General features: G+C 40.5%; 2 protein-coding genes across 11 annotated transcripts in view; one reads left to right on the top strand and one right to left on the bottom strand.

Annotated features, from left to right (window-relative positions):
• Nucleotides 1-9,947, top strand: part of pfkfb4.L (6-phosphofructo-2-kinase/fructose-2,6-biphosphatase 4 L homeolog) — a 42,909-nt gene extending 32,962 nt beyond the window's left edge. For 6 of the 7 annotated variants that reach the window (XM_018258914.2, XM_041590742.1, XM_041590743.1 and 3 more), the window contains 6 exons: nt 2,172-2,318; nt 3,959-4,063; nt 6,133-6,262; nt 7,042-7,104; nt 7,761-7,825; nt 9,648-9,947. In XM_018258914.2, the coding sequence (XP_018114403.1) occupies nt 2,172-2,318; nt 3,959-4,063; nt 6,133-6,262; nt 7,042-7,104; nt 7,761-7,825; nt 9,648-9,707 (570 nt within the window). In that variant the 3' untranslated portion in view covers nt 9,708-9,947. Of the gene's footprint in view, nt 1-2,171; nt 2,319-3,958; nt 4,064-6,132; nt 6,263-7,041; nt 7,105-7,760; nt 7,826-9,254; nt 9,327-9,647 lie in introns of all 7 variants that reach the window. The other variant, XM_041590744.1, reaches the window with a different exon arrangement.
• An 8,805-nt stretch (nt 9,948-18,752) lies between these two features.
• prkcd.L (protein kinase C delta L homeolog) overlaps nt 18,753-27,930 on the bottom strand; it is a 43,298-nt gene continuing 34,120 nt past the window's right edge. For all 4 annotated transcript variants that reach the window (XM_018256591.2, XM_041589222.1, NM_001090993.1 and 1 more), the window contains 11 exon segments: nt 27,800-27,929; nt 26,774-26,874; nt 26,432-26,531; nt 24,564-24,685; nt 24,311-24,484; nt 21,889-21,980; nt 21,721-21,783; nt 21,180-21,318; nt 20,011-20,199; nt 19,786-19,914; nt 18,753-19,318 (listed from right to left, as the gene is read on the bottom strand). In XM_018256591.2, the coding sequence (XP_018112080.1) occupies nt 19,160-19,318; nt 19,786-19,914; nt 20,011-20,199; nt 21,180-21,318; nt 21,721-21,783; nt 21,889-21,980; nt 24,311-24,484; nt 24,564-24,685; nt 26,432-26,531; nt 26,774-26,874; nt 27,800-27,929 (1,398 nt within the window). In that variant the 3' untranslated portion in view covers nt 18,753-19,159.

Raw genomic sequence — 27,930 nt, 5'->3', positions numbered from 1 at the left:
AAATCTCGTGCCCCCCCCCCTCATATCTGGGGTAAGTTTCTGCCGCATAGCTGATTTTTATATATTGAACTTATTATAACATCAGCCTTAAGTTTCAGCTTCTCAATAGCAGCAATGATCCAGGACTTCAAACTTGTCACAGGGGGTCACCATCTTGGAAAATGTCTGTGACACTCCCATGCTCAGTGGGCTCTGAGCAGCTGTTAAGCTGTTAGGGGTCGTCACAAATTATCAAAAATGAGGTTGGCCTGTAATATAAGATGATGCTACAGGGCTGATTATAAAATTCTGATGCTAATTGCACTGGTTTTTGTGCTGCCATGTAGTAATTATCTGTCTTAATTACTAATCAGCCTTATATTGTGACATTTATATTCTATGTGAACTGTATATTGTGAGTGGGTCCCTAAGCTCAGTAAGTGACAGCAGCACAGAACATGTGCAGTGAATCAGCAGAAAAGTAGATGGGGAGCTACTGGGGCATCTTTGGAGACACATATCTTCCCTGCTGGGCTTGTATATAAGCCCAAAACATAATGTACAACATTTCTAGCCTACTTCTTTGGTTACACTTTAGTTCTCCTTTAAAGGAGAAGCAAACCATAAATTTAAAAAACCCCAACACCCCTACACTACATAGACCCCCCCCCCCCCGTCTAGCTGTTACCCCGGGCAAATGACGCTAAGTCTTTACTTACCCCTCGGTGCAGATTCTGTCCAGCAGATTTCACGGGCACCATCTTCTTCTCTTCGGGAACTAAGTGCCATATCGGCTCATGCGCAGTTGGAGCAATTTTCTGTTTCGTGACAACTGCGCATGTGCCGGAACTCATGGAAATTGCCGAAGCGCCGGGAGAAGACCCGAAGATTACCATATCGGCTGAAGATGACGCCCGTGACTTAGGGGCATTTGCCCGGGGCAGCAGCTAGGCTGGGGGAGAAGGGAGGGGTCGATGTAGGGTAGGCGGGTAGAGGGTTTTTTAACTTTAGGGTTTGGTTCTCTTTTAAAACCTAGATGTGCCAAGTGCAGACTGAATTATAGCTGCAGACAATATCACACTTGTTTAGATCTAGCAGTGTATTAAGGGATTTTTGTTTACATGTATAGTGAGCAGAGCAATAGCAATGGCATATTTTGCCTCCTTCCTGCCTAGCCAAGTATTTTGTTTCTCCTGAGATAAGCGGATGTAAAGGATATGACTGAGGTGAAGGTAAGAGGGTTGTGCCTGGGATCTGGAAGTGGGGAGACGAGGGGTGACATCTCTCTTATATCAGTCAAAGTCTAACGTTCAACTTGTTTTGCAATGTGGTGCTCTGAGGACATTGACCAATTCTTTAAGATTAACCCTGAGCCTAAGAAGTAGTGCCAGGGGGCAGACTTTAGCCAGTATGGGGTTGTCCAATGGTACATACTATTAGAAAAATCAACTTTTCATAAAAAAAGACTTTCCTTATGTGACACTGTTACATATGGGCCATATTTTTACTGAGACCTGCAGTGTTCAGGGGTGTAGTTTCCCCTTAAGAAGTTGCTGAGAATTAAAGTTCCAATCAGTTGTAGGAAATCCATTGCTTCAGGTGTTAGCGAATGCCCATGTGAAGAAACCTGCTGTAATGAGGAAGTGGTGCGGCCTGAGTGGGATGCGATTGGCTGCTGTCCTGGTGTAACACTCGTGTTGTAACTGTACAGTTCTAGGAAATGGTTTTCATTAGGTGGAGAAAGCTGGGCCTGATGCCAGGAAGTGGGGCAAGAAAGCTCTGCAGGATACGGCTATTGTATATACAGCTCACAATGACCCGTGTTTAATGGTGCAGATTCAGGCATTGGAGTTCACGGGCGCCATCTTTCAGCCACTTCGGTAATCTTCGTAATGAGACCGGTGCTTCGGCAATTGCCGCAAGACAGAAAATTGCTCCAACTGCGCATGCGCCGCCGCTCTCATTCTGAAGATTTCCAAAGAGAAGAAGATGGCGCCCGTGAACTCTGATGCCTGAATCTGCACCGAGGGGTAAGTAAAACGTAAGGGGCATTTTCTTGGGCCACACTTCGGCTGGGCGGAGGAGGGAGGGGGGTCTATTCAGAGTAGGGGGGTAGGCTTTTTTAACTTTAGGGTTGAATTCTTCTTTAAACTTGTTGTCTTTTTTTTTTTTTTTTTTTTCTCCGCGTCCAGTTTGCTAAATGTTTGGGCAAGTACATCCGTGAACAAAACATCCATGACCTTAAAGTATGGACCAGCCAAATGAAGAGAACGATCCAAACTGCGGAGGCCCTGGGGGTGCCCTATGAGCAGTGGAAAACCTTAAATGAGATTGACGCTGTGAGTATGTGTAATGGTTAATTGTCTGTATTGCACACGACTGGAGCATGGACAATCTCACACAATCTTGTATAATTACCCACATTTATTTCCTCTGTGAAAGGGGTGGTTCACTTTTAAGTAAACTTTTAGTATGAAATTGAAAGGCCAATTATAAGATTAGTTGTCATCGTTAATTTTTTATAGTTTTATAATTATTTACCTCTTTCGTCTTTCAAATGGGCGTCGCTGACCCCATCTAAAAAGCAAAGGCTCTTAAGGCTACAAATTTATTGTTGTTGCTAATTTTCATTTCTCATCTTTCTAGTAAGGTCCTATCGTATTCATTTTCCTGTCTCTTACTCAAATCAATGCATGGTTGCTAGGGTAATTTGGACTCTAGCTACCAGATTGTTTGTAATGCAAATTAAAGAGCTGCTGAATAAAAAACGAAACTCAAAAACCTAAAAAAAAAAAAGAAAACCAATTGCAAATTGTCTAGCAAAGCCTTATAGATAAAGGGTAACAGGCACCTGTTAGGTGTCTTGTGAGACTATTTCTCTGATTCATAGTGTATCTATTAGCACTTCTATAAAGCATTGTTCTCAACTGCTGCTTGTGGGATTGTTGGTTCCTTTATAGTGCAGATCTTTTCAATTTATTTTGTTTTATTCTGTGTTGAAATATATACGTGTGCCTGTGACCTCCCCTTTGATCTCGGGGAGCATGAATCCCTCTTTAACTCCTGAGGTGATACCTCCTTCTTTCCTTAAAGGGGTAGTTCACCTTTAGATTAACTTTTAGGGGGTTATTTACTAAACTCGTGATTTTTATATATATATAATCAGACTTTTAAAAAAAAAATCTAATTTTTTCAGAATTTATTAAACCCTGAGGATGGAAAAGTCCAAATTTGAAAATCCAGCATCTCAGACCTGTCGAGGTTGCATATAAGTAAATGGGAGATGTCCCAATGATTTATTGATGTGTGCTGGGTTTTGTGCAAAACCCCAAAGTTTTCAGATGAAATATCCGGAAAAAAAAACGTGAAAATTTGATATTTTTTTTTTCCCCGCAAACCAAATTTTCCAGGAAATTTAACAATAAATAAGGGTGAAAAACCAGAGCGGATTTGATCGGAGTTTGCAGCAGAAAATGTTGAGTTAAATCGGACTTTGATAAATAACCCCCTAAGTATGTTGTAGACAATTAAAACTGAAGACCAATTGCAAATTGTATCAGAATATCAATGTTTGTTTCTTTTATCTATTTAGCTTTTTGTTCGGCAGCTCTTCAGTCTGGTGTTTTGGCAGCTATCTGGTTACTAGGGTCTGCTTTTCCCTAGCAACCAGGCATTGGTTTGAATGAGAGATTGGAATAAGTATAGGAGAGAGACAAAATAAAAAGAAAAGTAACAATACCAATAAAATTGTAGCCTCACAGACCAGTAGTTTTTTTTGTTTGTTTTTTTTTGTCTGCTGGGGTCAGTGACCCCCCATTTGAAAGCTGGAATGAGGTAGAAGAGGAATGCAAATTACTCAAAAACTACAAATAATAAATAACGAAGACCTATTGCAAGGCTGCTAGGAATAGGAATAACATACGTAAAGGTGAAGCACCCCTTTAATGGTGACAATTTGTTTTAATGTGCTCTTCGGTAGGGGGTCTGTGAGGAAATGTGCTATGAAGAAATCCAGGAATCCTACCCGCTGGAATTTGCTCTGCGTGACCAGGATAAATACAGATACCGCTATCCGAAAGGAGAGGTGAGTGAAGGGACAAGGGAACCCGGTATTTTATCCCAATTCAATCAATATTGTGTGAGAATAATTGATTAAATAACAATTTTCCTATATTAAACTTCACACACGCCATTGTTATTCTGTACAGCTCACAGGCCTGTCTATGGCACTTCATGGAATTTACACAATTTTCTGTCACACAAGAACATCATACTCAAGCCAAACCTGAAAATACACAAGGCAGGAATATCCAGCCTCCACCACCTTTTGTTGAACTAATGTCCCCAGGATAGGGTAAGGGGAGTTCTAGTTTGCTGAAAGATGCTGCAGGCTGGATATTGTGTATTTAGGATTAGTGTATGCTGCAGTAATAAAAAAAAAAAAAACACACAACCTGTGCTCATTCAGGCCAACTGCACACAAACAACTGTGTAAGGTAATTGCAGCATGAGCCATTTGTGCCGCCGGTGTTGTTTGTGTAGCTGCCGCCTACCTGCACTGCTGTGTGAGTTCACGTGACTCCGTTCTGAGGAAAAAGGAATTGATTTGGAGCTGTGTAATTGTCCTTTTCAGAGTTAAAAATAGCAAAGTGCTCTGTCAGCCATTTTGCCTGCTGTTACTGTGAGCTACTAATTATTCACATCGCAGCACTGCGGGTTTGTAGGCTGTAATATTGAGGGGGAAATCACAGCCAGCACGCAGTACACCGTTTCTTAGAGAAAAGTCAATTTATTTAGCAACTGAACTCAAGCTTTTCCTCAGCAGAAAGTAAATGAAAATATAACACACAGCTTACTTCAGCTTGTGCAAGTCCTTTGCTTTTCTCATTGCCCAAAGTAAGCCTGGTCAGTCCGCTTGAGGCCAAGCAACAAAACCTGCACTGCCCAATATTAGCCGGCTTTCTTTCACAGTTCTTTGTACACAAGGGTTTTTGTTTTAGTGCTTTTCTTTAACACCCTAACAAGACATGCAGCTCACCTGTGACTCCTCTTTATGCAGAGTATCCTCCTGCTGCAGTAAAAGCTTGGTGTGTGCCTGGGTGGAATGGGAAGGCCCACCCTGTACCTTCCCTCCCCATTCCACAGTCCGAGCCCTGAAAAACTAAGAAAACACAGCAACTGGTGTTGCTGCCAAATAACCCCAGACTCCTTCCCTGACACATACACTGATTAAAGGGATCCTGTCATCAGAAAACATGTTTTTTTCAAAACGCATCAGTTAATAGTGCTACTCCAGCAGAATTCTGTACTGAAATCCATTTCTCAAAAGAGCAAACAGATTTTTTTTATATTCAATTTTGAAATCTGACATGGTGCTAGACATTTTGTCAATTTCCCAGCTGCCCCTGGTCATGTGACTTGTGCCTGCACTTTAGGAGAGAAATGCTTTCTGGCAGGCTGCTGTTTTTCCTTCTCAATGTAACTAAATGTGTCTTAAGTGGGACATGGGTTTTTACTATTGAGTGTTGTTCTTGTGTTAGGAGCTGCTGTCTGGTTACCTTCCCATTGTTCTTTTGTTTGGCTGCTGGGTGGGGGGAGGTGGTGATATCACTCCAACTTGCAGTACAGCAGTAAAGAGTGATTGAAGTTTATCAGAGCACAAGTCACATGACTTGGGGCAGCTGGGAAATTGACACTATGTCTAGCCCCATGTCCTATTTCAAAATTGAATATAAAAAAAATCTGTTTGCTCTTTTGAGAAATGGATTTCAGTGCAGAATTCTGCTGGAGCAGCACTATTAACTGATTCATTTTGAAAAATGTTTTTTTTCCCATGACAGTATCCCTTTAAATGGATCACAGCCCAAATAATGGGGAAATATACCTCCCGTCAAGGACCCAGCCCTGGTGTCCTCTGCAAGGCATAGCAGGTATCTCCTCCCAAGAGCTTACACACAGATTAACTGACTTGCACATAAGCCGCTGCACAAAGACACACTACAATTAAAGGGAAAGATATACTTAGTCTGGTTTCCATTCACCTAGTTATGTTTGTTGTGCTGTAGATACTTGTGCACAATTTGTTTCCTGTAGACGTAATGTATTGCTGTGCTGGGCAGCCGCACTCTACCATAACACATGTTCTGTTTTCAGTCCTATGAAGATCTTGTACAGCGCCTGGAACCCGTCATAATGGAACTGGAACGGCAGGAGAACGTGCTGGTCATTTGCCATCAAGCTGTCATGCGCTGCCTGCTGGCCTACTTCCTTGATAAAAGTGCAGGTGCGCTCAGGAATTCTCTTCCCCTGTGTGTGCCACTGGGACTGCACTCTCATTTTTATTTTTTAAAAATAACATTCATTGCAAGTTCTCAAACACCACTGCTTTATACAAAAACATATTGGTATTTAACAGAAGCATAGGCATAATCTGCCATTTGTATTAAAGGAACATTAAAAAAAAAAAAAAAACTTTCATTTTTTGGTGTTCAAGTAATTCATTTATAATGTACTCTTGCCCTGCACTGGTAACATTTTTAAAGGGATGGGTCACCTTTAAGTTAACTTTTGGTATATTACAGAACAGCAAATTCTAAGTAACTTTTCAGTTGGACTTCATTTTTTATTAGCTTTTGCCTTCTTCTGACACTTTCCAGGATTCAAATGGGGTTCACTGACCCCAATCTAAAAACAAATGCTACAAATGTATTGTTAGTGCTACTTTTTATTGCTCCTCTTTCTATTCAGGCCTCTTCTATTCATATTCCAGTCTCTTGTTAAAATCAATGCATGGTTACTGGGATAATTTGGATCCTAGCAACCAGATTGCTGAAATTGCAAACTGGGGAGCTGCTGAATAAAATGCTAAAGAACTCAAACACCATAAATAATAAAAAATGAAAACCAACTGAAAATTGTCTCAGAATATCACTCTACATCATACTAAAAGTTAAATTAAAGGTTTTTGTTTGGGGAGAGGTTTTATTGACTTATCCAATAGGTTTATCTATAGTTTCTTGCATAATTTACACAAAAATAACCATTTCCTGTTTTCTCTTACAGGGGAGCTGCCTTACCTGAAATGCCCCCTGCATACAGTGATGAAACTCACCCCTGTAGCTTATGGTAGGACTCTTCTCTTTTAAACTTGGTTCTGCACTGCCACCTGCTGTTCAAACTCCAGAATGTCCTCCTCTGTGTTCTAATGTGTTTTACCCATAAAATACTGCAGCCAGTTGAATATCTGATATTGGATTAGCTTTCGTTTGTATAAGGAAAGTAGGAACCAAGAGTTTACAATGTGTACCAATATTAACGAAGAAGGAAGGCTACAGAAACCGTTTATTGCCAATAGATTGACCACAATAGTGCAAGCTATAACACTGTATTTATTCAGTAGTATGCTTTACCATACTGGAGTAATCAGCTCTAGACACTGTTTGTTTAGGATAGCAACTGCCATATTAGCTTGGTGTGACATCACTTCCTGCCTGAGTCTCTTCCTGCTCACTCATAGGTCTGAGCTCACATTACATCAGGGAGGGGGAGAGGAGCAAACTGAGCATGCTCAAGCCCTAGCCCTGGAGGTTTAAGATGAAAACAGGAAATCTGATACAGAAGCCCATGTGTACATAATAGAAGGAAAGAAATGTGGTGTTTCTTTTGACCAAGAACAGCATTACTTTGAGGGTTTACTGGTGTATTTATATAGACCTTTCTGATAAAACTTACTTAATTTTAATATTTCCTTCTCCTTTAACATGGGGGTTTCTCTTTTGCAGGGTGTAAAGTGGAAGGTATCCATTTAAACGTGGAAGCGGTTAATACTCATAGGAATAAGCCAGAGGTAAGTCATGTGTATGTATGAGATGTATGAGTGTGTGTATTAGTGTAGGTATGTCCCACAACAGGGCTGAAGATCCTGCAAACTGATTTGTTTTGAGAGCTGTTACTCCCTCTCGCCAGCCTATTGCCAAATATCCTGACATTTAGATGTGATACAGGTGTGGGATCCATTATCCGGAAACCTGTTATCCAGAGAGCTCTGAATTACAGATTTGCTGTCTACCATTAATCCAAATAATCGAAATGTTTAAAAATTATTTCCTCTGTCTCTGTAATAATAAAACAGTAGTTTGTACTGGATCCCCACTAAGATATAATTAATCCTTATTGGAAGCAAAACCAGCCTATTGGGTTGATTTTCTACTAGACTTAAGGTATGACGATCCAAAGTACAGAAATATCTGAAAACCCAAGGTCCCATACCTGTATTGCAAGTTGGTGAGAATGCTTTTATTTGTGTTTATATGTGAGGTTTTTAAAGGACAAGGAAAATTAGGCTAGAAATGTTGTACATTATGTTTTGTGCTTCTGTACCAGCCCAAGGCAACCTCAGCCCTTTAGCAGTAAAGATCTGTGTCTCCAAAGATGCCCCAGTAGCTCCCCATCTTCTTTTCTGCTGATTCACTGCACATGCTCTGTGCTGCCGTCACTTACTTAGCTTAGGGACCCACTCACAATATACAGTACACATAGAATAGAAATGTCACAATATAAGGCTGATTAGTAATTAAAAAAGATAATTACTACATGGCAGCACATAAACCAGTGCAATTAGCATCAGAATTTAATAATCAGCCCTGTAGCATCAGCCTTTATTACAGACCAACCTCATTTTCTGCTTGATAATTAGTGACGAGCCCTAAGCTTAGCTTCTCAACAGCTGCTCAGAGCCCACTGAGCATTTGAGTGTCACAGACACTTTCCAAGATGGTGACCCCCTGTGACAAGTTTGAAGTCCTGGATCATTGCTGCTATTGACAAGCTGAAACTTTAGGCTGGTGCAATAAGTTCAGTATATCAAATATGGTGTTTTTAAACCTATTTATTTTTAGGGTTTAGTTCTCCTTTAACTTATAGATGTGAATGGCTCATGAACTGTCTGTTTTCAGCCTGAAGTCAATTGGAGGCAGGATATTCACAATATATTAACAGCTTGTGTATGTCTATGAAGCTTTTCATTCATCCAGGTCATGGTATATCAGATAGCTTCTATAAATCGTTGGCTTCAGCGGTTTGATTACAATTAATATAAATGAGTTGCTGGAACATAGGAGCAGCCATTCAAATGCTCAGCTGACACAGGGGAATTGCTTGTCACCAATGTCTGACATTAAAGCAAATGGCAACCCCCGTCACTGTGGTGGTAGCCTGCTGAATTGTATACACCACTTGTTATATTCTCATGTGTCTCATGTGGTTCTGCTCCTTAGAACGTAAACATTTGTCGCACGCCAGAAGCAGCCTTGGTCACTGTGCCGACCTCACTGGATCCTACGACCCTGGTGCATTTTTGTTTATGTTTTCTAAACCGATCTTCCATTAATTGGGGAAAAAAATCCTATGCTCGTAATCAAATTTTTGTTACATTATGAATCAAAGAAAAATGTCGGCACAATGGGGATGCGATTACCTTTTTTTATTTATTTATTTTCTTTATAAAACCCAGGAATAGGCAAAATTCTGTGCTCCAGCTGTGGCAGAACTACAACTCCCAGAATCCCTCTTTCAAGGGCCAGATATTAGCTGGAGTGCCTAAGGCTGCCTAGGATTGGTCGGAAAATTTATTGTGTGCATTCTCTTAATTCTTCCTTCCTTCATTTCAGAATGTCGATGTGGACCGCTCTAGTGAAGACGCTTTACAGACTGTACCAAATCACCTTTAACCTGGGGGGAATCCATACTCCCCCACATGTGTTGCATGGTGGGTTCGTCTGCCAGCACAGATTCAGGAATTGCACCAGTGAAACCCTCCTATCCGATATCTTCATTTTCGGGGTCTTTTTTAATTATAAGATTTTTATCAGTTGAGTGAATGTATAAACATGGCGGCACACGTCTAGTGTCTGAAGTTATAATTCGTGTATAATTCACAGTATTGCACTCCAGTAAATGACTGTCATAGGCCAGTGACTCCTGAATTATATCGTGAAACTGAATTAGGCGCTTCTTTCCCAACCAGCACAAAACTGATCATTTGCTTGTTTTGTTTTTTAATTGGTATGTAAATGAAGGGGAAATCTAGTGCAGGGATTTCCTAATTGTGTCCCTCCAGGCCTTCTGACTCTGCAGCTCTTGTTGAGCACTGGCTGTGAATGATGGGAGTTTTAGTTCAGCAGCAACCAGAGGGCAATGAATGTGACCTTTAATGATGTCTGACCCTGGCTCCTGTTTAAATCTCCATCTCTCTAACACTTCATATAACTTTGGTTTGGAGGTGTGATACTCTCAAGGCTCTGTTCTATAAAAAGCAATGCTGATGTCTTCCCCCCCCCAAGCTAACTGATATACTTACCTTTTGCTTAGAGTCATTTCAATATGTAAGGTGGAATACTGTTTAAAGGATAAGTAAACCTTAAAAACAAGTGAATGCAAAATTGATGATTGTGCTGTTCTAAGAAATTTTGCAATGTACATTTATTACTTATTTTGTTTTTATTCTAAGATATTAAGGGATACATGTGCTGTTAAAATGAATGCATTTTGTTACAGCAGCACCAACTGCTGGTCAGTTTCCCACCTGTCTGACCACCAAGTAGTCAAGGAAGTTGTCAGGAGAACGAAAGAGTCTGCTCTGATGTTCTTCTGCTTAGGAAAATAATTTGAAACCTTTCTCACATCTTTCTTAAGCAGAAGAACATCAGAGCAGCCTCTTTCTCTCTCCTGACAACTTCCTTGACTACTTGGTGGTCAGACTGGTGGGAAAATGACCAGCAGGTGGTGCTGTTGTAACACAATTTATTTATATTAACAGTACATGTATCCCGTAATATCTTGAAATAAATAATGAATGAAAATGATGAAAGTGTTTAGAATAGCACTGTCCTCAATTTTACATTCACCTGTTTTAAAGGTTTACTTATCGTTTAAGTTGGGTGTGGAACATGATGACACGGGGCAGGCTTTTTGGGTTGTGGGATGTCAGAAACCTGACATTTTCCTGGCAGTTGAATTAATCCGGCTGGAGCGGACCAGGTTCTGGTGTGCCTGCTCCTGGGTCCCAGCAGAGAGCTGTGATTTTATTGGCTGGGAGGCCATGCCATACACAATATGGCTTCTCGCTGCCATCCAACAGGAAATCCTTTCTAACTGGGACTCGTGTAGCAACATCGGACAAATTTGCAAAAGGGCAGCTTCATATAGCAACCAATCCGTGATTAGCTTTTTAACACCAGCTGCAAGTAGAACAATTAAAGCAGTAATGTGATTGGGTGCCTTGAGTTATTTGCCCGGTGTTGATAAATGACCCCCAGTAGCAGCTGTTTGAAGGGTCCTACCAAGCCGTCAGGTCCATGCGAATCATCGCCTCATCCAGTCATAACTGAGGGTCAGACCCAGGCCCAGACTGGTAATAGTGGGTTCTGGCAAATGCCTCGGGGCTGCTGTAAAATACCATAGAAAGTGACTATTTAGTGTCTACTTGGAACAACAAGGCAATTTACTGGGGGGGGGGGGAGTTGGACTTGTTTAATTTGTACAGAACAATCCTGTTCTGAATGTGAAATTCATTTGAAGTTTAATTTTATTTCTGTTAGTCTGAAGGTACTTCAACATCCCTTTGGGATTCTTCTAACTCACATGCATGGGAATCCGTGTGTAGCTCGGACCTTTATAGAGAAATGGTATGGTCCAACTCCAAGACTTTCCACAGTCATGAACAGCAGTTCCCTTGCTTATAGCAGTCCCTGTTAATGGAGACAGTCAGGGTTTAGCAGTAATGTGCACATTATTCTAGAAATCAATGCGGAAATCCATTCAGAATTTTATACTGAAAACAAAAGTTTATTTAGCCCAACTAAATAAACGTTTGTTTTCTCTAACTCTAGATTTCTTAATGTCGATATTAAATTGTTCTCGGCGTCTATGGAACGAACCAATAGAGCTGAATCCTATGCAATGAGCCCACGGCATGTTGTTTCCTGGTGTCATTGATTCTGATGAGGATAAGATCTCATTGCTACTGTTTTGGCACCAGTCCATCTGAATAAGTCATGATTATCTTTTTGATGGGTTTTTTTTGGGGGGGGGGGGTGGGCAGTGGTGTAACTAGAGTGCGCTGGGCCCCCTTGCAAAATAATCTTCAGAAGGTCCCGGCGCACTCTAATTCACATCCTCCCACCCACTTCCTGTCCTGCCCACTCCCCACCCCAACTCCGCCCACTCTCACCCAACTTGCATCCCATGTAAGAGAGAGGCTGGGGAGGAGGGTTGTTTTTTATTAGCTATAGAGGAAGCAGACCCCACAGTCTGGGCACCCCTGTTCCCCGGGTGTACCCCTGTTCCCTGCAGGGTCTGCCTCCTCTATAGTTACTGCACTGGGGGTGGGACATAGAGGAGCCTTTGGCAGATTCCTAGTCCTGTTGAGATGAAGTAGAAATAATTCTTCTCTATTTATCTTTAATGCAAGGGGAAAAGCCAGCTGTGATCTAATCCTCCCTCCTTACTAATCGGTTTCACTACGACCTATTGCAGCACAGTATTCTGGGTTTTGCTACTTCTGCACTGATAAAGGTTTATTTGCAGGTGAATCAAATCCGAACAAGAAGTCTTCTATGTAAATAAGCAATAGCCTTTATATTTTATATTCTGTTTCACGTGTGTACGGTTTGTCCTCCTTCGCTCGCTACTGAAAGAGTTTTCCTCAGACACTGGGCTTGTGACTTCTAATGTGCAATATGTACAGGTCTCTCTCCCTACCGTTCCATCTGTTCCTGCAGAGGCTCATGGGATGCCTAGACCTGCAATGATCTGATCTCAGTCAACAACTGAGTTTTGATTTAGCAGCTCGGAACGTATGGTTTGTTGTGCCCCCTGGTGTTCATAGGAAAGTAGCACACGACTGTGAATATGTGATTTACTAGCACTGGCTATTCTGTGTTTTAATCCTTCCCACCCGTTTTTAATACCCATAGGAATAAAGTCTTTATTCTTTGGAAAAAAGAATGTGGTTTATAGATTTCTGTTGTGCACTACATTTCCCAGCATCCTACTATGGAAAGGTGGATCTTATTCTTGCTCATTAAAAGGAAGTTAGAGTAGTGGGGTGTAAGCAGCCATGTACAGATATGTTAAATGTATGTACATCTGTAACTCATGCAACGTCCTCTTAAAGGGACAGTATAATAAACACCCCTTTTTGACATGAGCCGAATGAATAGGGCTTGTGCCAAAATATTTTTTTGCCAATTGTTTTAATTAAAGGGGAACTCCACAAAAACATAACTGAAAAGTAAACACAATTTCAAGCAACTTTGCAATATACATCAATTAAAAAATATACAGACTTTTCATGATTTTTAATGGTTTGGAACAGTTCCCTAAGCCTAGCCCCCTGCTCTCCTGCTGATCTGTCTGACTACTTTGCAGAGCTGGCTGACTACTGTTACTTTGTATCAATAGCCATCTGTCCTTAGCTGCATCCTCCAAACCCCACAATTCCCTGCACACGTGATTTTAATAAGGAAAGGAACATCCCAGTGCAATGCATTGTGGGTTATGTAGTTCCTGCATGATGTCTGTAAGCTGTGGAGAAGTTGTTACAATTTGTAACATCAGTGTTTAGTCCCTCCTTCCCTGCCAGGATTTCAAATGATGGAGAAAGAGAAGAACTGTTAACCAGCTGGATTTCAGCATAAAAAATGGCATTTATTCATACTTTATAAAGAAACCGATAACTGTGATGGGTTTATTAGGGGTTTCTGTGTTATGTGGGCCCCTTTTTCAAATTTTGGTTTGGAAGCCGGAGTTCCCCTTTAAGAATTTTTTTTTAAAAATTTTTTTTGTTATTTCTGATGCTAAACAAGAATATGAAGTTAAGTTCACTTAAGCCACTCCCCTGTCATGTCTGGGCCCAAAGAACTTTAAAGGAGCGGATTAAACACATTACCAGTCCACTAAGAAGCCCCTAAGGATGAGCAACATTACGCTGCTCTTGCAGCTTCCACTTCCCTGTCTGTAGTCACATCACTGGAACCCTGCAACTGAATTCCTAAATCATCAACCACCATCATTTTTCCCCACTCAAATTGCCCCAAATCATTTATAACCTTCCTCTGAAGTCTATGGGAGAACTAAGGCCCAGGAGACTTTGGTGCAGTTCCTAGTGACTCCAGCAGGAGGTGTAGTGAGGTGTTTTGGCAAATGCTGCAACAATCAGCCAGTGGGCATAGTAACCCTTAATGGCCAGTAGTATATTTTAGTATATATTTGGCCACAGAAAGATGACACATAGATCACGGTACACAAATAAGCTGAAGGATTGTGATTCTGATTAAGGCAAGAATATGGCACCTTTGGTTTTAATGTGAAGTCCCCCCTTAGCAATGAAATGACTGGATTCACGCTGCAGTTTGAAGCAGACTTTTAGGGGGTTATTTATCAAGGTCCGAATTTATCTGAGTATTTCTAAGTTAGAAATCCGAGCAACTCCAATTGCCTGAATGGACCTTATTTATGAAGGAAAAATCCTGAAAAAATAGGGTCGAGCAAACTCCGGAGTTTTCCCTGAAAACAATGAATTGTTTGTGGTTTCTGCGCAAAAACTCCAAAAGCTTTTAGATGCCGGGGTTTCGGATTCTGAGTTTTTAGACCTTCGGACTTAATAAATCACTAAAACTTTGTCATTTTTTTTCCCTCCGAAAACCACAAATTTTTCCATGTTCGGATATTTGGACCTTGATATATAACCCCCTTAATCTGTATTACTGTTGTACATTTCCAGTGTATTTCTATTGGGAAGTGTGAAGCCAACACTGGAGATGGTTCAGTCCTGAATGAAGACTGATTGGGTTGGTGTCTGTCTATTCAAGATCACATTTATCCTGGGAGTCGGCACCAGATACAACATATTCACTGACATGGACATTTACATTCCCATTTGCTCTTCCCGGTTGCTAAGTTTCTGTCTGATCCGAAGCGGCGGCCGCACAAATCCTCCGAGTGCATCACCTTCTCTCCTTCCCTTCATGTTCATCTCCGGCCCGAGGCAAAGCCAGTACAACTGTAACTCACTTCAGCTACGTTTTCTGTGAAATGTTCTTGGGAAAGTGTAAAGAGAAGGCAATATTTTCATGTTTAAATTTGTCATTTTAAATGTAGAACTTGAATGCAAAGTGAAATACAATTTATCTTGTATGAGGTGTGTGTATGTCTCTTATTTCACCCCCAACTGGCACCATAAACACTGCTTTTTCCAGTAGCCACAAACCTGTACCTATAGCCTGACCACTAACACTGAGTGACCAATGTGTGTATAATTTGGTATCTAGTAGTGCAATTCACTTCTCAATTCCAGATCTTGCTTCTCAGATCAGAGCTTTCTGATTGGCTGCTGTAGGTCCACCTTTTGGAACATATTATCCTACGTTACCAAACCAGAGTATAACGTCTCACCCTTCCTGCGCATCATAAAGGGGTGGTTGACCTTTGCAGTAACTTTAAGTATATTATACAATGGCTAATTCTAAGCAACTTTTCAACTGGCCTTCATTTTTAGTTTTTGAGTTACTGTATTTGCCTGCTTCTGATTCTTTCCAGCTTTCAAATGGGGGTCACTGACCCCATCTAAAAACAAATGCTCTATAAGGCTACACATTTGTTACTTTTTATTACTCCTCTTTCTATTCAGCCCCTCTCCTATTCATATTCCAGTCTCTTATTCAAATAAGCATGGTTGCTAGGGTAACTAGGGATGCACCGAATTTGGGAATTGCCCAGGATTTGGCCTTTTTCAGCAGGATTCAGCTGAACGAATCCAAATCCTAATTTGCATATGTAAATTAGAGGCAGGTAGGGAAATCACAAGACTTTTCGTCACAAAAGAAGAATTTTTTTTCCACTTTTTCCTTTCCTAATTTGCATATGCAAATTAGGATTTGGTTCAGGATTCGGCCAAATCTTTCACCGGGGATTCAGCCGAATCCCAAATAGTGGATTCGGTGCATCCCTACTAACAACCAGATTGCCGAATTGCAAACTGAAGAGCCGCTGAATAAAAAGCTAAATAGCTCAAAAACTACAAATAAGAAATTGAGACCAATTGCAAATTGTTTTAGAATATCACTCTCTATAATACTAAAAGTTAATTTAAAGGTGAACAACCCTTTTAATAGGGGAGACTAAAAACACTTGACCCTCATCAGTAGACTAATCCATTTAAAAAAAGCAAACATCCAGTTAGGGAAAAGTATAGGAAATCTGGGAGAGCATTGCTGGGAGCAAACTGGATCAGTTTCTACTGTATATAATATTCTACTTGATTGACAGTAACTCCCTTGTATAATCTGACACTTTTTTACATGATTCCAGCAAGTAACTCAATCACCGTTGGCTCCATGAACTTCCTATTGAGCAGTCTTCTGTCCGGTATGGAATGTGCAGGACTGTGGGCCACTTGAAAGCCTTACAATAAGATGATAGCCAGTAACACCCCAACAAAAATGGTATAGAGTCTTTCCACTTCCACTGGGGCTCTAGGATCCATATTTGCACAGCAGATAATAATGTGTATACGGAATTCATAGGTCCTGGTAATCACAGAAAATCAGACTTCTGTTGCCAAGAAATCCTTGTGTAGCTGCTGGATGGATATTCCCTTTGAATATCAATAAACACACTGGGTTACTTTATCAACACTGGGCAAATTTGCCCATGGGCAGTTACCTATGGCAACCAATCAGCGATTAGCTTTTTAAAGGCAGCTGCAAGTAGAACAATGAAAGCAGCAATTTGATTGGTTGCCATGGCTTACTGCCCCAGTGTTGATAAATGACCCCCATTATGTTCATGAATAAAATTGTGGAGAAAACCCATTTGCAGTCTATTTTCACCACCATGGTTATAGGGAGAGAAAAGGGAAACCCAAGGAGCATGTTTGGATGATAAAGAGATGAAGCCTTCACTTGCTTTAGTTTTATGCTGATCCTTAATTCCAAGTGAAGCTAAGACTACAGAGCATGTGTAGATATATCACTATTACTGAAAGAGAAAGTATATTCTGAGACAATTTGCAATTTGTTTTCATTTTTTATTATTGACTGGTTTTGAGTTATTTAGCTTTTTATTCAGCAGCTCTTTCAATCTGGTAACTAGAGTCCAAATTACCCTAGCAACCATGCATTGATTTGAATAAGAGACTGGAATATGAATAGGAGAGGCCAGAATAGAAGGATCAGTAATAAAAAGTAGCAATAACAATACATTTGTAGCCTTACAGAGCATTTGTTTGTTTTTTTAAAAGGGGACAGCGACACCCATTTGAAAGCTGCAAAGAATCAGAGGAAAAAACAAATTATTATAAAACCTTAAAAAAATGAAAACCAATTGAAAAGTTGCTTAGAATTGTCCTTTCTATAACATAATAAAAGTTACCTTAAAGGTGAACCACTCCTTTAAGTCAAAGTCTTTATTAAAATTGGGGCTACCAAAGGCAGACAGCGAGGGTCATTATGTCCACTGCTGTGTCTCCACCTAAGGGCTACAACACTATGGGGGTTATTTATTAAAGTCCGAATGCCGAGAAATTGAGGGGTTTTTTTTTACTAAAAATCCAAATTTTTTGTGGAAAAAAACCCTTTTCTGTGATTTGTTATATTCGGAAAATGTCCGAATCTAAAAATCCGGCATCTCAGACCTGCCAAGGTTGTATATAAGTCAATGGGAGAAGTCCTTGAAGATATCCTGATCTGCTTTGGGTTTCTTGCAAAAATCACAGGTTTAGAGCAAAAATCCGGTAGGAAAATCAAAAATATTAGTACAATTCAGATTTTTGTACGTTTTTTTTCCTGTACTAGAATTTTTTAGGAACATTTATTGATAAATAAAGGGAAATAACCCATGTGGATTTGGTCGGAGTATTTTTCAGAAAATAATGAGGTCAATTCATATTTTGATAAATAACCCCCTACCTGTCCCATTTTGTTTCTTTAATTAAGGTGACTGGCAAGTGATGCAGGTTGCCCAGTATTTCATTATTAAAGCACAAATTGAATCCAAAGAAGTGGGTGCTGGTCATTGGGTGAATAGCAGCGATTAGCTTGGGCAGCGAGACTCATGGACCACAATTACTCTCATCAACAATCTCTGTCCACTTTCTTCCTACACTTTAGTGGACTCATTCAAGCCAAGAAGAGAGGGAGCTGTGCCCTTGCTCACTCTTAGGGCTCTTACACGGGCAGTTTTTCGTGCGCTCCCCTGCGTTTCGCTTTCTTCCGTTCAGCCGCAGGGGAGCGCAGGAGTAGACGAACTCAATTATTGTGAAGGGGGCTGTACTCACACAGACGCATGTAAGTGACAAATGCAGGTGTTGCATTTTGCATTCCAACTGCGTTTGGCGCATACATGCGTCTGTGTGAGTACAGCCCCCTTCACAATAATTGAGTTCGTCTACTCCTGCGCTCCCCTGCGGCTGAACGGAAGAAGGCGAAACGCAGGGGAGCGCACGAAAAACCGCCCATGTGTAAGAGCCCTTACATCTGCCAATGCCACATCCACATACCAAGAAGGGGCAACAGGCTTCGTGGGATCACAGGACTTTCTGAATCCATTTAAACCTTATCCATACCAAAATGGCCGCATTTATTTATGACAAAGGCAGAACAATGACCGGCCTATAAGACTCTGTTATTCTTTGTATAAAGTTGCTCTAGTTTTGCAGTAGGAAGTGTAACAACAGGAAGAGCAAACAAAAAGAAGCACCGATGCAGTAGGCGATGTGTTGTGAAAATCCATGTTTATATTAGAATAACGCTGGAGTGGATTGTAAAAACTATTTCCTGACTTTACCTCTTCCCTGTCCCCCCTCCTTCCATACATAGCCTTCTCTTTCCACAGCCATATATACAGCACATCCATGCCTAGCAATATATATATTTATATAATCTGACATATAACTACATTCAAGTAACCAGATGTGAGGGGCTTCATTAGAAACCAGGTCTAAATCGCACGGGTGGAAGTTTTAAAAAACAACAACAATGGGATTCTCTGTCCCGGGAGACACACAAGGAGTGACGCGTTACTGGAGACAGTACAGCCTACAATTCACATTCAGTCTCCTTTTTGTGTGATTCGGTGTCCACAGTTTCTAGAGATAAAAATGTGCGTTTGGGGTGAGGGGGAATCATTTATCCAGGAGGCGCTCCATCTTGGGGTTAATAAAGGAGAAGCCGTGGAAGGCAGACTGGTCCATAGAATCAATCAGGTTCTTGTCGCTGAAAGATAAACGCGGCTTTTCACTGAGAAACTCTCGATCGAAGTTGGAATAGTCACTGGGAGATTTCTGTGAAAAGAAACAGCAGAGACGTCAGCGGCAGGAAGGTTACAGGGAAAATAAACTATTTTCCTTATTGTAATAAGTAATAAGGTGTGTGTGTGTGTATATATATATATATATATATTTAATACACAAAAGCCATGAATATCTTGTAAATTATTTCCTTATAAACGGTGAGTTCTGATGTCATCAGTTATAAACGGTGAGATCTGATGTCATTTCTGTCACATGACTCACTGAAACTTGTGTATTTTAATAAAGTACCCCCAGTTGCAAAATATAAGGATATTAGAAGTTACCTCGGAGTTCCATGACCTGTATAATATCCTTAGATTTTACAAGAGGGGGTACTTTATTCACTATATATACCAAATATCTTCAAACCGGCACACCCTTTGAAAAATAAATTGCCTTTTTATTATTACATGATATCAAGGTTGTTATATATATATTGATTTATATTCAGCACATACCACTTTAGGTTTGAAAGGGGGGTCCAACTCCCTTCTCTCCAGAGCAGTCCAACTGATGGTTTTAAAGAATGGGTGCATCTTGATGTTTCCAACTACTCCGAGCCTCTTGATGGGATCCCTCTCAAAAAGCTGCAGGATTAAAATAAAACAAAATAACCAAATATGAACAAATCCAATGGAGGAACAGACAGTGGCAGTTACTATACAGGATCAGGCGGAATGTACCTTCTCCAGGATGTCTTTGGATTCCTTTGTTATCCAGCGCGGGTAATGCGGTGTATCCTGCCGAATGGACTCAAACAGCTCATCTTCATCATCCCCATGGAACGGAGACTGTCCAATGAGCATCTCGTACAGAAGGACACCAAATGACCACCAGTCGACAGAGAACGTGTATTTCAGCCCCTGCAGGATCTGTATATTGGTAGGAGGAAACCAATGAGCGCTGGTAGATTTGATTCCCTTTTAAGTCACTAGTGTCACATAAAATAAGAGCATTTCAAATGTAAGATGTAAGTCATAGCGCTGGGAGTTGCTAAATCAATGCTTCAGTTTGGGTTGTTGGAGAAAGGTCCATCATATGTGTGTAGTGATAGCAATGAATGCAAATTGCAAAGATGCGCTTGTAACATTTCAGCCAGAAAATGCTGCTGCTGCTATTTGCTGCCTTGTGTGCTGAGACAGGCAGATCTCACTTCAAAAAAAAAAAAGATTAGGGGATCAATGGTAAAAGTATAACTTTAGGGCACCTGGTATATGGTATTTCTTTTTTTTTTCCCTGACAATTTAATAGGCAGGAAAAAGGTCTGGAATCACTCTGTACTGATTTACTGATTTACTGATTTCAGTGACAATTGCTTGACACTGCACTTTTGTGTCAGATTAACTACTGCATTATATAAAGTGACAATCACCTGATCTGACCAAACAGAAGACAGCAGACACTCACAGATCCCACAAAAACAGGCTTGTAAAAGAATGGAGAGCTTTATTTCAGGCCATAAAGTAAATTAATACATAGCCTTAAGCATTTCATGCACTCAGGCACGTAATCATAGGCTATCAGTCATAGAGCCTATAATTAAGTGCCTGAGTGCACGAAATGCATAAGGTTATGTATTAATTTTCCTTATGGCCTGAAATAAAGTTCTCACAAGCCTGTTTTTGTGGGATCTGTGAGTGTCTGCTGTCTTCTGTTTGGTTGGATACCTTCACCTTGGCATGTGCATCCAGAACACACTATTGGTGAGATTACAAACTTATTGGCTTTGCATTGAAAATGTTCTTCTCTGAATGAATCACCTGATCTGCACATGCACCAATGGATGAAAGGGATCTCCAAATCAATAAGGAGTAGTTGTTGTAGTAGTTGTGCAGTATGTAAGGAAGCTTACCTCTGGAGCAATGTAGTCAGGTGTCCCACAGAAGGTGCTGGCCTTGTTATCTCCATAAACACTCTCTTTGCACATCCCAAAATCTGCAATCTTGATGTGACCATCTTTGTCCAACATCACATTGTCCAACTTCAGATCTCTGCATAGGACAAATCATCATTCATTATAGAAGGTCATTTTCTCAGTTGAGACGCAGAGGTCAGGAATTAGTTAATTATTAACACAGATGATATGGCCTGTCCTATGTTACTCCACATAAACTCCACCTTCAGCTGAACGTTAACCATCCCATGACATTGTATTGTTGTTGTGCAGTTGACATGCTGTCCATCGCATATGAAGCTCTTTGCCAATCAGATTTGCCTCCTGGCTGATCAGTATGTAATCAAAGCCAATCAGATATTGACTTGGGAGTGGAATTGGGGTGGTCCTATACACAGATATGGGCTTCTGATTCTTAAGAAAGGCACAACCAGCTGCCATATTGAAAACAAACACAAGATACATTTAACAGCCTGAGATATAATGGAGATAATCTTACCTGTAAATGATCCCCTTGGAGTGGAGGAACTGCAGCCCACATATAATTTCTGATGCATAGAACCTAAACAACAGAGAGACGTTTCAGCCAACCAAAATCATCTCAGGTTTCTCTCCATAGCAGTGCGATTATACCTCATTTATTCCCCTCTCCAACCAGCCAACTTACGTAGCTCTGTATAGGTCAAAGCGCCCCTTGTCCTGTATGTGGAACATGAGATCCCCTCCGTTCAGAAACTCCATGACAAAGAAGAGATGCTCCTGTCACCAAGCAAAGAAGCAGAGACTCTTGTGAGACAGAACAAACTGTGTAATGTAATGCAGAGGATGCTAAACTTAGGAGAACATCATTGACTGACTCTGTGACTCAAGGATGGATACAGAGTCTTGAAATTAAATAAAGGGTATCCTAGTTAAAATATGAATGTACTGAAGTTGCTTTCAGTGGGAACTCAGAGCAATTTTCCAATTTATATCTTTTTTTTAGCTTTAAGATGAGCAAATTCTTAATTTATTGATGCACAAAGTGTCTCCTAATAGTTCCCTGCTCAGGTCTATCGCTCATTATGACAGTAGCTATAGAACGGAGCAGAGGAGCATCTGAAGGTGCATCCTGCATCAGTAATGTCTGCCATTCTACCTGGCTCCTTCCCAGACTAAACAGCAGAGGGCACGTGTGTAACACATTCATGATATGAAGAGTGTAAAAACTAGTGGTGTGCTGGTCGAGAAATTCTGGACCTACACCCGACCCTAACCTGCCCCCGCCCCCCCATTCCCCCTCTTTTTATAGACACGAGTCTATAAATTTAGGGGCCGGAAGCCGGCAGTGCTAGATCGTGGGCGGGAAGATGAGAAGAGTTCAACCTGGACCCCGCCTCTGACCCCAAGATTTTTTGCAGGACCCCCAGGTTTGGCGAGTTTTGGGCCGGCCCACACATCACTACTAAAAACTGTTAATACCATGAAATCTAAAAAAAGAATTCAAACTGTAAAAGTGTAATTTTACATAAGTCTAAATGTGCAGTGTCTACATGTATCGCTTGAAGTCCATCAGTTTTAGCTTTCTTAAACAATTCTGAGCCTTATTCATAGAGTCTTGAAATCATTTCTGTGAAATAAGCTGTGTTTTTGCAGGAAAGCGAATCTGCCTATTTCACATTGCTCTGCAACTTCTGAACGTTATTTTTAGGGCCTTAGACTCTTATTTCCTTATTTGAAGAAAAAAAAAAAAGAAATGAAGGAGGTTATGAGAGCACTCTGGAGCCAATAATAGTCAAAGTACAGTATAATAAAAATGAGACAGGCCTTCACCATACATAGATCTCACTAATGCACATTCCCTGGCCTCAGGTTTTCCTCTTTTTAGCACACACATACACTATTATTATTATATACAGATATGGGACCTGATATCCAGAATGCTTGGGACATGGGGCTTTCAGAATAATAGACCTTTCCTTAACTGGGATCCTCATACCTTAAGTCTACAAGAAAATCATGTAAACATTAAGGGGCAGATTTATCAAGGGTCGAAGTGAATTCGAGGGAATTTTCGAAGTAAAAAAATTTTGAAATTCAAAGTAATTTTTTGGATACTTCGACCGTCGAATAGGATACTGCGACTTCGAATTTACTTTGAATTCGATTCGAAGTAATAATAGTTTTAATATTTCCATTCGATAATTTAAGTACTGTCTCTAAAAAAACTTCGACTTCAATACTTCGCCAAAATAAACCGGACGAAGTGCTATGGGGACCTTCTACAACCATTTTCTAAGTCTTTACACATCGAAGTAAAATCGTTCAATCGTACGCTAAAATCGTTCGATGGCCAAATTCGATGAAAAAGACTTCGACTTTGATATTCGAAGTATTTTAATTCGATGGTCGAATTTCGAAGTATTTTACACTTCGAAATTCGACCCTTGATAAATCTGCCCCTTAATAAGCCCAATAGGCTGGTTTTGCATCCAATAAGGATTAATTATATCCTAGTTGGTATCAAGTACAAGGCACTGTTTTATTATTACAGAGAAAAAGGTGGATTATTTGGATAAAATGGAGCCTACGGCATTTCCGTAATTCTTAATGGGTTTCCGGCTAACAGATCCCATACCTGTATATATTATATATATATTTACTTTGAAAGCAGCTAGTAAGTTGCAGGTAAAACTTAGTCCCTTTGTAAAATGTATAATTAAGCAATTGAATTCTTAATGAATCAGATGAAAATTAAGCATAGGACTGGCCAGATATGGGATGACTTTGACGTAGTTGGCCAGCTTAAATATATTGCAATATATGGACAAACAATCCCTGTTTTGTTTAAAGGGTAAGGCATTTTTTAGTAGCAGTATGCACAAAATGTCTCTGTCTTAAATATATTGATAATGGGTTGAGTGCAGAGGAATCTTGTATTTGTCTATATGTATTTTGTGGTCACAGCCTCATTGCACCCCCGCCTAATGGTTTTAATAAATAGTATTGAGCACAACTTTCCCTTGTTTGTTGTGTGTATATATATATATATATATCTTGCTGGATATTTCCACTTTATTAAAGATTCATAGATTTTCTCAGGTCAGTACCTTGGTCTGGAAGGTGCAGTAGACGTGGGTGAGAAAGGGGTTTTCCCAGGCCAATGCCAGCACTCGCTTTTCCACCATGGTGCACTCAACATCATCATCAATCAGCACCACGTCCTTCTTCAGGGCTTTGACAGCAAAATATTCCCCCTTGCCTTTCAATTCTGCCAGCAGCACCTGCAAGAGGAGGGAGGTAAGACTGCAGGAGACTTCTCTATAGGAGAGAAGAAGGATCTGGAGAGAATGGATCACTCACCTTACCAAAGCTTCCTTTACCAAGCACCTTGTGAAAGACAAAGTTATCAGGCTTCAAGCGGCTGCTCAGGCTGATGTCAGGTTGCGGTGAGATTCCCTCCCAAAGTCTATCATACTGGTTGTCTAAAGGGGGAAACGGGGTTTATGAAGATGCAACTAAAGTCTATTCTCTTCTGACAACTTGATTGCTGCAGGACTGGCAGCTAAAAGGAACAGTAACACCAAAAAATTAAAGTGTTTTAAAGGAATGGCAATATAACATACTGCTGCTCTGCTCTGGTAAATTGGTGTGTTTGCTTCAGAAACACTACTATAGTTTATATCAGTGATCCCCAACCAGTAGCTCGCGAGCAACATGTTGCTCTCCAACCCCTTGGATGTTGCTCCCAGTGGCATCAAAGCAGGTGCTTATTTTTGAATTTCAGCCTTGGAGGCAAGTTTTAGTTGTATAAAAACCAGTTGTACTGCAAAACAGAGCCTCAATGTAGGTTGACAATCCACATAGGGGCTACTAAATGACCAATCACAGCATTTATTTGGCACCCCAAGAACATTTTTTATGCTGGTGTTGCTCCCCAACTCCTTTTACTTCTGAATGTTGCTCACGGTTCTAAAGGTTGGGGATCCCTGGTTTATATAAACAAACTGCTGTGTAGCCATGGGGGCAGCCATTCAAGCACAGGATACACAGTAGATAATAGATAAGCTCTGAAGAATCCCATTGTATACTACAGGGCTTATCTGTTCTCTACTGTGTATCCTGTGCTTGAATGGCTGCCCCCATGGCTACACAGCAGCTTGTTTATATAAACTATAGTAGTGTTTCTGAAGCAAACACACCAGTTTTACCAGTGCAGCACAACAGTAGATTATATTTTCATTAGTTTAAGACACTTTGATTTTGTTTGGTGTTACTGTTCCTTTAAGGGTTAAGGCCATAGGCAAACGTTTTTTCCAATATTACATATATCAATTTTCAAGGGGTTTTTAATTTTTTTTTTTTTTTGTTTAGCAGCTCTCCATTATGGAATTTCAGAAGCTATCTGGTTGCCAGGGTCCAATTTACCCTAGCAACTAGGCAGCAGTTTCAATGCGTGATGGAAGATAAATAGGAGAGGGCAGAGTCGCGCTGTGGTATCTACTCAAGGGCCCACCACCCAGCCACCAAAGGGTCCGCCACTCCCCATTCTACCCCAAGCCAAAGCCATTCCCCTCCACCACTTATTTGACTGTTAAAATTAGAGCTGGCTGTATATTCCACAGTAGAACATATAACAGCAGAGCGAGAGCAGTGGTGGCTGGGGAGGAATGTGGCAAGGCCCAACAGGGTGGAGGCCACCGGAATTTTTCCCCAGTGTCCCAATGGGCCAGACCGACCCTAGGAGAGAGCTTGGAGAGAAAGATAAATAATGAAGAGTAACAATCAAATTGTAGCCTCACTGAGCAATAGCTTTTTGGCTGTTGGGGTCAATGACTCCCGTTTGAAAACTATAAAAAGTGACCGAAAAGAAAGGCAAATAATTTAAAAACTATTTTAACATAAAAAAAAGACGAATTAAAAAGTCACTAAGAACAGTATACTCTATACTAAAAATGAATTTGAATGCAATCTTTAGGATTGGATGCTGCCATGCTACTTGCTTTAGCAAAGTTTTCTCAAATATAAACTGCAATATATATTAATGGCTAGGGTCCATGTTTCTGTGATGTCTATAGAATCCTTGGCCAAATGAAAGCACTCGCTTAATTAAACATGCAGATGCACAGGAGGAGAAACGTGCTGTGCCCCACACATTACTGTACAATAAACTGACAATAAATGGTGAGTTATTGCCACAATCAATGGATGATGGTGTAGAAGGAATGTACCTGGAACATCAGGCATAGGCAATCCTGGGGCTTTTGGGGTCACACCTTGATATATGCCAGTATTATCCAATCCAGAATCTGATTTTCTAGAGCTCGATTTCTAGAGAAAAATCACAAAAAAAGTACAAACAGCTTTCTGCTCAATCAACACTGGCAGTTACATTCAGCCAAAGCAGAGACATCTCTAAGTGTGTCACTTTCAACAGCTCCAGCGATTATGTCTTTGAGAAACAGAACAGAACCCATAAAGATTATACTTGGGAAGAAACTAGCCTTTGGCCACCAACATCTAAGTGGGGCTTATTTTATTCTACCCTGTTACTTGCCCCAGCCCATGCTTACCATGCTGACTTGATTTAATGCCTCTGCTAAAAGCTTCTGGTTTATGCCACATAAGTTTGCCACTTTGGACTGACACTTGTGATGCACATTCATGTCGCACTCTAAAGGTCAAGGAATAAATAGTGTTGGTAACAACAGAAATCACAAATGTAGCAAAGAAATAAAATCCATTTTAGTAACAAATTAACTTTGCATTTCCCAGGCACCATTGTGTACCCCCTAACGGTCATTTGAGACAATTTGCTGCGTGCACCCGTTTTTTTGCACTTTGCCTTAAAGGATAAGTAAACCTTTAAAATAAGTGAATGTAAAACTGACGAGGGTACTATTCTAAGCACTTTTGTCCTTTACATTCATTATTTATTTATTTTTAATACCAAAATATAAAGTGACATGTACTGTTATTATGATTTTTTTTTTTCAACAGCGTCACCTGCTGGTTATTTTCTGACCAGTCTGACCACCAAGTAGTCAAGGACATTGTCCTCAATGTACTCAAATTCCACTATTTGCCACCTAAAACCTGCAGAATTGCTGTTTTAGGCAATGGGAGACATCCTAGGATCAATTTGGAGTTGTTTGCAGACATTTGAGGTTTTTTTCTGAGAAAAAATTCGAGTTTCCGTGTCGATCCTATTCATCCGAGTTTGGAAAATGTGATTTTTTTTTATCTAATGAATTTCGATTGGTCGAATTTCGAGTTCATGGGAGTTTATGGGAGTTTTTAAAAACTCACATGAACTAGAAATTCGACCCTTGATAAATGTGCCTCTGAGTGCACTGTTGCACCCATTCGATCTTTGCACTTCTTTCTCTGGTCGACTGTAAATGACTCCTTATATCCCTATCAGGTTCTGGGGACAGCACTCTGGCATCAGTTATAATTTTAACAAGGATGGGGCGTGAGTTTTTGGATTACTACCCAGAACACTTTGCTCCAACAGCATGACCCCAGTTTGATTCCATGGATCTACAGTATATGAAAATTGCACCGAAAGCAACAGACTTTGTTTGGGATGAACTCACCATCGCATTTTAACCCTTGCTTCACCAGGCCCCACAGCATGCTGCCACAGTGATCACAGAATGTGGGGCTCTTGTAGTTATAAACTTTAAATCTGTGCGGCATATCAATGTTAAAGCGTTCTTTCTGGAAC

Source organism: Xenopus laevis, chromosome 4L, assembly GCF_017654675.1.
Source record: "Xenopus laevis strain J_2021 chromosome 4L, Xenopus_laevis_v10.1, whole genome shotgun sequence".
NCBI classification, from domain to species: domain Eukaryota; kingdom Metazoa; phylum Chordata; class Amphibia; order Anura; family Pipidae; genus Xenopus; species Xenopus laevis.
The sequence above is the reverse complement of the archived record's forward strand: the minus strand, read 5'-3'. Positions and strand labels throughout refer to the sequence as shown.